Below are 12,309 nucleotides of genomic sequence, written 5' to 3' on the forward strand. Positions count from 1 at the left end.
TTTCTTTGCCCCTTTTTTGGCAGCAGAAATGAAGCTTCCTTGTCTAGAGTTATATTCTCGACAGTAAAAGGCATGGAGTAGAGAACTGATTTGCCAATTACTTTGAACAGTCATAGCTGCTGCTTCATGGAACCATCTTGGTGGACTCAGAAGTAATTCGGAATGTGGGGACTCAGTGTGCCCCATGCTGGCTCCCTAGGATTGTGACGGAAGACCAGTATAAAACCTCTGCTGTTCTTGGTTGTCGCATTACCAGCCTGAGATGGAAGATGGTCTCAGATTTTTAAGCAACTGCTCATAGCATCTAGGCAGGTCATTTAAACAGCTGACAGTGGGCAGACTAAGGTGATGGAAGAGATGTGGACTGGTGAACTGGAGAGTACATGTCTCCCCTAAAACGCAACCAGCTGCTACCCATCTCCAGCTTGTTAATGCCATGTATTGAGTGAGTCCCGGCGGGTGAAATTTGAGGAATACTAGGGTAGTATCATCAGAGATTGATTCTTTTGTGCTGAAATTGGTTTTTTTCTCAGACAGCACTGGAAACTGTTAGTACATTGTTTCTTAAATTCCCAGTTACTTAGGGGGACTGAAATATCAGCTCTTTAATCTTAATGGAAAGAAAAATTGGAACCATAATAGTAAGATTTGAATTACTGAATATGGGGCCACCCAAAGTTCAAAAGAAGGGTGGATCAAAGCTGCCAATTGTGGGAACCATATTAGGAAATGTCAAAATTCCATGTAAGTAGAAGCAATTATATTGATCCTATGTATTTCATAGATTCTCCAAGTTTTCCCAGGATATATTCTTCATCCTACACAGCAGATATTAAGAGGGAGAAGTTGCCATAACTGTAGTCGATAACTGGGGAACATAGTAATTCTTAGTAGACTCATAAAGTTTAATTCAATATGCAGGTAAAACTTTGTCATTGTTTACGCCTTAAAGGAGGAAGAACTCAGAAAATCACTTCTTTTTGGCTTTCTGGCTATGTAAAGATAACTCCTAATATTCATTTAACTACCATGGAAACTAAGACGAAGGGTTAGTGGATGTAAATATAATCTGTTAAGGGAGACTAGTAGCCTGATTTTATTGAATATAGATATTTTCATAGAAATGCTCATCAATAATTAATACATCAAAAACCATACTTTATTTTATGTACAGCAATACAATTTACATATTAAATAACACTATAATAGAATGATTTGATATAGTTTTAAACAGAAGAAAAAAGGGAAAAATTTCAGGTTACAAAACCCCTCCCCCAGAACAAATTAAAAAAAAAAACCCAAAACACTTTTTTTCCAAATGGGTCAATGCAGCAAAAGTATTCAGTGACTATGTCTAATTCCTATTGCACAAATGGTCAATGGAATTAAAAAAGAAAATCCAACTCTCACAATCACTGCCTCAAAGAAATAACACATGTTGGATTCTTTTGGAATGCAAAGATGATGATTTGCTATTTCATAGACATAAAGTTGAATTCACATATCCACCACAAAAAACAAAACAAAACAAAAAAAACAAAAAAACCCCAAACTAAAAAAAAAAAACCAAAAAACAAAAAAACTGTAACAGAGTTGAAACTAGAAAAAAATTAGCTTTATATCAAAATATAAAATTCTATGATTATACACCATAGATACAAAGTTCCCAGAAGATGCTTATCCAAGCAACAAAATATTTACAGTCTTAATGATTTTAACTATTTCAAAATGAAGTGAAAGAAACATGAATCAACATGAAGGCTACGTTTTTTTGTGTGTTTTGTTTTCTAGAAACAATGGCTGCTTGCTAGTTTCAAATGTCCTAACAAAAGAGTCACTACCCCAAATGTTGGAGAGTTGCGACATTTTATAAAATCGGCTGTCTCCTTTCCTGGAGATGTTTATTTCTTAAAACTCAAGACATTTTTCTTGAAATGAATTATCCTCTGTAGAAAATGCTTCCCTTTGCAAATATTTAACAAAAATACTAAAAACAGTTTAACAGCTAAGACAAAGTAGAGGCCAATATTATTATTACAATTCCTTCCTATTTGTAGCATGCCTTCTTTCTAGAGATAAAGCCAATGTTGTATGTTAAAGGGCAACTAAGGGAAAGCGCAAAGGGTAAGTGAAATTACAGCTGTTAAAAAAAAAAAAAAAAAAAAGCAGGCATTTTCCCTTCATATAAAGATTCACTGACACCATTGGAACGCAAATTTTAGAACATAAGAGTTGAAATGCATTTTCCAGTATAACTGCTAAATTCTTAAGACAAACTACACTTTGATTATTATTTCTTAAATTATGAGTTTGGGTTTCTTTTTCTTATTTTTTGCTTAAAATTAATAATAGGTATCTTTGGTAAATTGGTACTATATTTTAATTTTTAAATACAGTATATATGCATTTAAGAAAAATTCATAACAAGGCAGTTGTGCTGTGTCATTAAAAAATAATTAAGGTTAGTTGTTGACTTAAATATGTCACTCTGGGCTAAAAACTCCAACAGCCAGACCTTGAATACCCATAGCTTTCTCTGACCTTGCTAGACTCCAACTTGAAATAGACTCTAAAAGCTCCAACGAATAACAATTAGGAAAACCAGTTCAATTAATCTTATTCTTGAAATTCAGAAGTTAACTTGTTTACATATAAAAAAAGATATTGTGGCTTTTGGATGCCAGAGAGTTCTGATGGAAATGAAGTGTCTTTTCTCTGATGTCCAGCGCAGCCACGTGGTCTGATCATTGCAATTCAATTTCTCATGATGTGTGCATTCTGTTTACCTAGAGCTAAATTCATACACCCAATACGTTTATTTTATAAAATAGCACACATTAATTTCAAAAGCTATTTCCTTTCCCCCTGAGTGCAGTGGTGTTGACCTTATTATGTAGTTAAGCAATGTGCTTGTGTCTCAAAGAAAACACCATCTTTGAAGCTCTGCCTTGGGAAGGCTGCAGGCATGCTTTTGCCAATAACAAATGAAGAGTAATAGTGAGGATACCCTGGAGGAAGAGCTGCTGACTATCACTATCCTCAGTGAAGTATGCTTGGATCACTCTGACAAGATGGGCAAATAGCAACTGCTCATAGTTCAGTGAGTCGGGATTTGGAGACTTTGGTTCAAGCTCACTGTAGACACACAACTGGTTCACAGAGAACTTGTAAACCATCCTGTAATGTTCCTGTTGTTTACTAGCTACCTCTTTTATCATGATTCTGATGGCCATATAAGAAACGGTCCCAGAATTCTGTTGGAGGGTATGTAGTTCCATGAATTGAGACCTCTGCAAATAGCACAGAAGGGAATACTTACAGTGTGTTTTCTAACCAATGTTTACTTTTATATTAAGAAAAAATTATTGAGGGATCAAGAACCTCAACCCATGAACCCCAACCTGAACATTACTTCTGAAAGTGAAGTCCACTCTGCCAACTACTGGAAAGAGTCAGCTCACATCAATATTCTATAAGACCAAAGTGACCTACTTAATTGACTGAAATGATCTAGCTCTTGCCATGATCTGAAGCCATTCCCTTCCCGACTCCCTGCAGCCCTGCAGCTGTAGTGCTCCATGGTTCTTAGTGTTAGAGCACCCTGTGCACCTCTGCTGGGAGCACAGGGCCTGTAAGGTGCTGAATCATCTGGCCCATACAATTTAGCAAACTTTGCTCATTTTCACACCTTTTGTCAAGCCTTAGCCTACACAGTACGTGAACAGTTGACTATTTCTATGTTGCTGAATCTATGTGGTAAACCTAGCCCTAGAAAGTTACGTAATTCGTGAAAATGCCCTTGACCGGGCCTAGGCACTGAACTCCTGGTCTTGGCCTGTAGCCTCTCTGCTTTGGCCCTTCAGCATGATTCTGACAAATGTCCTAGAAAACCAATGCAAGAGGAACAACAGAACCTCAGTGCTGATTATCATTAATGTTCTAATGCCTACTGAGATAGTATGAATAGCCAGTGCAGACTTTTTGTTGAAGTTTATTGACATAAAAAATAACCAAAACCCTTTTTTTCTTAACAGGTCTAGTTCTGGTGGTTCACTTCTGACAGAAGTTGTCCCTCAAAAGAAAATAAGCAATAGAAGAAACAGATCTCAGTAGGTAGGTTATTTTTCTAATGGAACTGCAATTCCTTATTAATGTTCCTAATTTTGCCATTATGTACTGTGGAGTGAACAGGGCTCAGAGGCTGGACCAAATAGCTGCCTGCGGCTCTGTGTAGTGACTACTGGCATCTTCTACTGAAGTATGTGTGTTCTTGAGGCTAAACTACACAGACATATAATGCCGTCTCTCTCTCTTAAAAACTATTTGAAAAAGTAGATATGACCTCTTATTCAAGATTCTAATTTTCTCTCTCCAAATCTGATTTGTCCATGTGTGGGAGTCTAGTCCTAAGACTTTCGCTAATACAGTATTTTCAAGTTAATCGTAAGTAGAAGAATGTATGTAATTACGAGATTTATCATGAAACATTTGGCAAAAAAGGAAAGAAATGAATGCGAACTATATAGGTAGTTTTTATTAGGTTGCTATATGAGTAAGAGGGATTTTAGAGGTCTAGTTTCAAAACTACACACCTGTGAGAATGTTTATTCCACCTGCCGTGAGGTATGCTATTCTAAACCAAGGAGCATTAATGGAGAGTCATTAAGGGTTTCTTAGCTGAGTTGTGTAAAATATTGCCATCTCTCTATTGTAAAAGATAGCCCTGATTTTGGGGGGGGGGGGTAGCTATTTCAGAGAGTCAAATGGAAATAACACACACTGTCCACGTAGCTACTGTGAAAACTGTAATACAGAGATATCCTTTATTTTGACACAATTGGGCATTTTTAAGCTATGAATATAAGTTTGTAACTAATAAGTGATGTTCACATGAAGCAACTCTTAAACCTTCTTAATGGATGTCTTCACCATCATAAATGGAACTGTTTCAAGGCCATGAGGTCGACAGACCTTCTTAGTAGCTCCCAATAACCTGCGATTCTTTAAAAGAAAACAATGCTCACCCACTCCATTGAAATATAGAAGGTGTACAGTATTGAACAATGTCTAAAAAAGTAGGAGAGGAGGACTGTGGAAAAATACAGCATCGCCTGCGAGGAGAATGCAGCTGCTTGAGCAATAATAACGAAATCAAGGTTCACTGTCATAACAAAGACCTTCACTGCACTGAACTAAAGAGGAGCATGTATGTTGTTACGGAATGTCCATCAGGGTTCGCTGTAGTATTAGATTATAGGCAGTAACACTGATCAGATAGTGCAAACTAGGTCACATTGCGTCTCACTGGGGGAAATGAACAGAGGTGCAAATGCTCAGTAGGATACCATTAAGACATAAAATGGCAAAAAATAAATATCAAAACTTTTATCAGTGTAAAAAAGTAACTGGGTTATTGTATAACCTAGAGTCTGGCAAAAAAGGCCTCAAAAAAGTTCTCAGTCTTCAGAAGTTTACAAATTAAGTGCCCTGTCAGGATTCCAATCACACTAGGGATTCCATGCTCTCGGCAGGGTCCGATTCATCTGCAATGAGAACAGCACCATTTTTGTCCACTGTCATGGGACCGTTTCCATTTTCTTTAGTGCTGACCAAGCTGAGCATTGCTTTATAGACAAACTGGTATTGTTCCTGCAAAACGAGAGGAAGACGGTTTGAGCCAGAGGACAGCTTAGTCGTTTCATCTAAGGCAGGCGTACTAATCATGAATGTAGCTGTGGAAAACATACTAGCGAAATAGGAACATACACTTCCGCTGTCTAAAAAATCATGTGAATCCTTTATAACCAAGACCCATGCTTTCTTCACCTCCTTTTGATTTCTGTTAGCTCGGAACTAACTCTCAATGTTGACAGTAAATTTAGATAACAGTATGTCCGCATATTGTAACTAGAGAACACTAGAGTCTAGAAAGCAGTTCCTCCACCTCGGTACTACTGAATCTTGGGCCGGATGATGTGGAGGTCTCTCGCATGCGTAGCAGGATGTCTAGCAGCATCCCTGGACTCACTAGATGCCAGAGTACTTTTCTCTGACTCCAGATGTGACAACTAAAAAGGTCTCCAGACATTGCCAAACATCCCCTGGGGGTGGGTGGGGGCAAAATCACCCCCAGCAGGGAATCAGTGCTCTACAAGGTGAGCCTGAGTTTTAGCTGATGTCCGTACAAGCTTCATAAATAAGCAAATTACTTACAATGTCTGTGAATACTCCAGGCCTCATAAGATTGATCATTTTTGCAACCTGGAAAACATCCACAGCATTTTCATTCTCTAGTTGCTGGGATAGGGTGGTGAGGGCACACAGCATTCCCGCTGAAACTGCTCCGTACCTTGGGGAAGGAAAAAGTGCTATTTCAGATTTACTGAGGACTGACATTACCCTCACATATGTTCACAGAGGCTAAGTAGACTGTATTGACATTTATCTACAACACAAAAAAAATGAAATACTGGACAGGGGAAGAGATTTAGAGGCAAAATCTTTCGATAAAGGTGACATTTGCTTATGAGTGTGAAATCTCCTAGGCTGGTTTTATCAGATACTTAGCTTAATATTTAACACATTGTTGACCAGCAATTTTATGCAGAAGTTATCTCATGTCATCAGATATGTTTTTGTAATTGCGTATGAAAGTGAAACAATCTAAATACACTTCATTACTTTATTTATACATAATGAATTTAAATGAAACTTTGTACATATCTGCTACATATTATACATTTTAGTAATTTTTTTGGTGTGGTATACTGTATAGCAATCACCTGTTGAAACACACACTTTATACGTTCTAGTTGGATTTTTTCGTACCAGTGATTGTTTTTTCTAAAACGTGGTCTTTTAATTGCCCTGAAAGCCTATGAGGTGAACCAATGTCAGGAGCTCTTTCCGAAGGACGAGAAGTGTGAGGTTCTGTGCTGCACTCATTCGAGCCAGCAGATGCCCATTCCCTCGCTACTTCAAGAATATAGAATGGTGTGCTGTTTTTTGAACTTCGACCCTTAGGGTGAAGAGTCACAAATACAATAATTCTATATTGCCCTGAGTTTCAAAACTTGAAATAGCTAATGCGAGTGCAAACACGAGTTAACTCATGAGCGGTCAACAGTGTGTTTTAAGATGAAATGAGGGGGCCCTGGCCAGTTTGGCTCAGCGGTTAGAGCGTCGGCCTGCGGTCCAGAGAGACCCGGGTTCGGTTCCCGCTAAGGGCATGTACCTCGGTTGCAGTTTGGCCCTGGCCCTGGTTGGTGGTGCGGGTGGCAGCCACTCGATGTGTCCCTTCACATCGATGTTTCTCTCTTTCTCTCTTCCTCTCTCTCCCTCCCGCTCTAGCTGAACAAAAAATGGAAAAATGTCCTTGGGTGAGGATAAAAAAAAAAAAAGATGAAATGAGGGGTTCAAACCTAGACTTGGGAGATATGCGAGCCTAGAAACAGTAATATGAGAACTTTAACTATAGGCTATTGAACAAGTAGAAAGGTGAAAGGCTCTACAATTTTTTTTTTAAACTAGACCAAATAACTACATTGAACTTACAAACTGTGAATAAAAATGGAAATATGCTGCTCAAATGTAGTCAGAGAATTCTCAAAATGAGTTCCATCTTCTATAAAATTCTTGGAAAAATATGGTTCTCTTTATTTAAAAAAAAAAAAGGCTTAGGAAAGTAACAGACTTTCATCAGGCCAGACTGGCAACTGCATTTTTTCCACAGGAACCTGGGATGGCACATAGTTTCCATATTAGTGACAAGAAGGCAGGGATTAAACAAAAAATTTTAAGGTGGACTTTCTGGTACAAATGAGACTGGAACTTAGATGCCCTGTGCCTATTGTTTGGTTAAAAATAATTAAACATGCAGTGTCTAAATTATTCTTACATAAAGTTAAAACATTACAGATGTTTTACATCTTTAATATAAATAAGACCAGTGTCCCCCTAACTGCCACCCCAACTTTTGAGGTTAACTACAGATAAAAAGTGTTGTAATTTTTATTTTTTAAAAAGATTTTAAAAATTGACTTTTAGAGAGGGAAGAAGGGAGAGAGAGAGAGAAACATCAGCTGGCTGCCTCCTGCACACCCCCTGCTGGGGATCGAGTCTGAAACCCAGGTTTGTGCCCTGACCTGGAATCTTCCAGTGCACAGGACGATGCCCAACCAACTAAGCCACACTGGCCAGGGCTAAACTGCTGTCATTTCAGATGCAGCCTTCCGGATGTAGGCGTATTGTACATTCCAGCCCAGCTCGTTACTTCATCTGCTACGGCACAACGGACTGACTCATCTCCCCGGGGATGGACGCTTAGATTGCGTCCGTACCTCGCGCAGTAGAAGGGGAGCTAGGTCACAGGCAGGCCTGCTTTAGTTTTAAAGATCCTGCCATATTTCTCTCCCAAGTGGCTGTTACCTGTTTATACTCCTCCTAGCGTGAGAATATTTGTTTTTCTTCATCATTTTAAAGTTAAATGCTTTTGCCAATCTGGTGGGTAAAAAATTGTCTTAATGTTTTAATTTGCATATCTTTTTGCTTATTGACCATCTGTATTTCCTCTTCTGAAACTGCCTAGTAATATACTTTGGCCATTTTTCTATTAGGTTTGTCTCTTTTAAATGGATTCATAAAAATTATTCTATATTACCTATGGTACATGTTGCAAGTATTTCCCCCCAATCTCTAGTTTCTCTTCACATTGTTTGTGGTTGTTTCTGTTGCACTGGAGTAGAGTTTAGATGTAATCAAGTTTATCAATCTCTCATTTTTGGCTTTTTTGAATCTTGTTTGAGAAGGCTTTCTCTAGCCCAGTATTTTACATTGTTCTAATTTTATTTTTTACCTTTAATGAATTCATCTGAATTTTATTCTGGTTTTGATGTAAGTTCTGATTTGTTATTTTTCCAATGGGTAACCAATTGCTCCCAGCATTTTTTTTCTTAAATCCTCACCTGAGGATGTTTTCCTTGATTTTGTTTGTTTGGAGAGAGGGAGAGAGAAACATCAATAGGTTCTCTCCTGCATGCGCCCCTGACCAGGGACCAAACTAGCAACCTTTTTGGTATATGGGGGAGATGCTCCAAACCAGCTGAGCCATCCCGCCAGGGTGGCTCCAGCATTTTTAATGAATAGTCCATCTGTTCTCATTGACTTGAGCTGCCTTTTATCATATACTGAATTCTCACTTATGTAGGCCTGTTCCTGAACTACTTTTCCATCAGTTTGTCCATTTGTTAACTTTCCCACATGTGTTTTAATTCATACAGGTTTTTAAATAAGTCTTGATATCTGATCAAGCAAGATTCCATGCTAGTTTTGGCTGTCTCTACATCTGTTTCATATTGTTTTTAGTGCTCCAAATATATATATTTTTCACTTGTACACTCATTTCAAATACCCTTCCATCCCATTTCATTTCATATTAATTTTGAAAGTGGATTGTCAAAGAAGACAAAGCATTCTGTTGCGCTCCTGGCCAGGTGGCATGGAATATATTTATCTATCTGAGGAGATTAACTTCGAGTTTTTCTGTTCATGAACATGTCTTTTCTCCATTTATTCAGATCTTTTATGGCATTCGAGTTTTCTGTAATACAGTCTTGGCTAATTTCATTTTGGGTTAATTCCTAGGTACTTTAGACTTCGTTACTAAGAATGGACTCATGGCATTTCCTGTTTGGCGTCAGTTGATAGAAAGTTGGTGACCTTGTATCCAGCCATGCAGCAGAACCCTCTCTAAGTTCTGAGAATCTGCGTTTTCTCTAGGAAGTTGGCTACATCTTTATCTGCCAGTAATGCCAGTGTTGCCTCTTTTCAACTTTTATACTTCTTACATCTTTTGCTTTTACTGTGTTGGCAAAGACCTCAATAGTTTTGTATTCTAGCACTGCAAGGATGCGTCATGTATTCTTTAATGGGAAAGCTTCTAAGGTTTTCACATTAAATAAGAATGATATAGGCTTCTGATAAATAATATTGATCAAGTTAAAGAGGATGCTTTATACTTTTAGTTTGCTGAGAGTATTTCTTTGGGGTAGGGGATTAAGAATAGGTGCTATTTTATTTTATGCTTTTCTACATCTATTACTTTTTTAGAAATACCTTTTATAATTTGAGTTCACTGAGAGTTTTTTAGTAATGTTTAACTAGCTCTATATTCCCAGGATCAATCTTACTTTTTCATGATGTATGTAATTCTTTTAATACAATGCACTGGGTTTTACTTGATAATACTTAGATTTTTGTATCCATATTCTAATAGGTAAGATTGGCCTATACTTTTCCATTCTGGTGCTAGCCCCCCTTTTTTAAAAAAACACCAAGTTAACATTAAATCTGCTCTCTCTGTTCTTTGTTTAAATGCAGACCGTCAGAACTTAGTGGGCTTTAACAATTTTGAGACCTCATCCTTTTATTTAGTTCTTAGAGCATGCCACACGTTAGTGGTTGCTTACTGTGTCGCTAGGCTCTTTTAGATATTTTCCATGCATCAACTTAATCTTCACAATAACCTACGGTAGATGTGCTGTTATTATCCCATTTGAGGTTGAAGAAACAAGGCATATTCGAGTAAAGTTATTGACCAAAGTCTCTGTCTCATGACTACAGCCTGTATTTGAGCTGGTAATGTAAATGGCTCAGAACAGAGGCTGGCACATCTACAATGTGTTCAAAAAGTATCATATACTATGCTTATGGTTGAGGGTTAAACATTTACTAGTGTGGAGTTATAAATAGTTTCCAATAAAATGTTTCTATTTTAACCATTTATTATAGAAAATATCAAGCATACACAAAAGTACAATAGTACAGTAACCCTCACACAGCCATCAATAAATTACAACAACCATCGGCTCAAGAGTAATTTGGTTTCATGTCTACTCCCCCCCCCCCCCCGCCCATGTACTTTAAAGTAAATCCCAAGAGTTTTATTCATTAATATTTTGTTATAAAACTTGAAAAGATAAGGATTTGAAAAAATTAAACATTACCATTACACCTAAGGATGTTAACAATTCTCAAGTGTTTTGATGTAACTGCAGATAAATAGATTTTTTTCCTGCACCATTTTCAAAAGTTGTATCTTTTATTATACTTACTATCTCCTCTCTGCCCCAACTTTTAATTCTTTGTACTTTTTGTGAATTTATCTGGTTTGTTTTTGCTGGTTTCTTGAGTTGAAACATTAGTTTATTTTTAATCTTTTCTTCAACACATATAGCCTAAGCTATAATTTTTTTTTCTCAGGGTAGCTTGGCTACATCCTACCAGGTTTTGAAATGCAAAAGCGCCTTCATCATCATTTAGTGTTAAGTATTTTGTGATTTCTATTTTCAGTACTTCTTTAACCCATGAATGATCCATAAGTAATTCTAGGTATAAGGATTCGGGGCCTCATGTCATTGTTGGTTTGTAAGAGTAATGCACTGTAATCAGTGAATGTGGCCCTGTATGGTATCAGGCTTTTATTTTATTTTTTACTACTTCTTACATTCAATATTATTTTGTATTAGTTACAGGGGTATGGCACAGTGGTCCCCCTGATATATCTAGCACCCACTTGGCACTATATTCCCTATGCTATACTTTACATCCCTATGACCATTTTGTAACTACCAATTTATACTTCTTAATCCCTTCACTTTTTAAATTAAAAAGTCTTTTTAATGTTGACGTTATCACACTAGTCCCCTTCCAACCCCTTCCTTAAAGCCTTTACCAAATTACTGTTTGTGTCCATAGTGTATGCTTTTTTATCTGCTGATGGGCACTTGGGCTGTTTCCAGATCTTAGCTATTGTAAATAGTGCTGCTATGAACAAAGCAGTGCATGTATTCTTTTTTTTTTTCCATTTTTTGTTCAGATAGAGTGGGAGGGAGAGAGCGAGAGAAACATCAATGTGAAGGGAACATCGAGTGGCTGCCACCCGCACGACCAACCAGGGCCGGGGACAAACTGCAACCGAGGTACGTGCCCTTAGCGGGAACCGAACCCGGGTCTCTCCGGACCGCAGGCTGACGCTCCAACCGCTGAGCCAAACCAACCAGGGCAAGTGCATATATTCTTTTTGGTTGGTGTTTCGGATTTCTTCAGACACATACCCAGAAGTGGGATCTCTGAGTCAAAAGGCAGTTAGTATGGAGTTTCCTCAAAAAATTAAAACTCTTTTCCACAGTGGCTGCACCAGTCTGCATTCCCACCAGCAGTGCACAAGAGTTCCCTTTTCTCTACATCTTCGCCAGTACTTGTTTGTTGATTTGGTGATACCTTATTGTAGTTTTTATTTGCATCTCTCTG

The 12,309-nt window shown here is 37.8% G+C and overlaps 1 protein-coding gene across 1 annotated transcript in view; it reads right to left on the reverse strand.

Moving 5' to 3' along the window:
• Positions 1-4,807: 4,807 nt before the first annotated feature.
• Positions 4,808-12,309, reverse strand: part of PTPRG (protein tyrosine phosphatase receptor type G) — a 524,592-nt gene continuing 517,090 nt past the window's right edge. Inside the window, exons 27-28 of the mRNA XM_036267442.1 lie at positions 6,214-6,349; positions 4,808-5,649 (exon numbers count right to left, since the gene is read on the reverse strand). Of these exons, the coding sequence (XP_036123335.1) occupies positions 5,503-5,649; positions 6,214-6,349 (283 nt within the window). The 3' untranslated portion in view covers positions 4,808-5,502. The remainder of the gene's footprint in view (positions 5,650-6,213; positions 6,350-12,309) is intronic.

Source organism: Molossus molossus, unplaced genomic scaffold (assembly GCF_014108415.1).
Source record: "Molossus molossus isolate mMolMol1 unplaced genomic scaffold, mMolMol1.p scaffold_m16_p_18, whole genome shotgun sequence".
Classification (NCBI taxonomy): domain Eukaryota; kingdom Metazoa; phylum Chordata; class Mammalia; order Chiroptera; family Molossidae; genus Molossus; species Molossus molossus.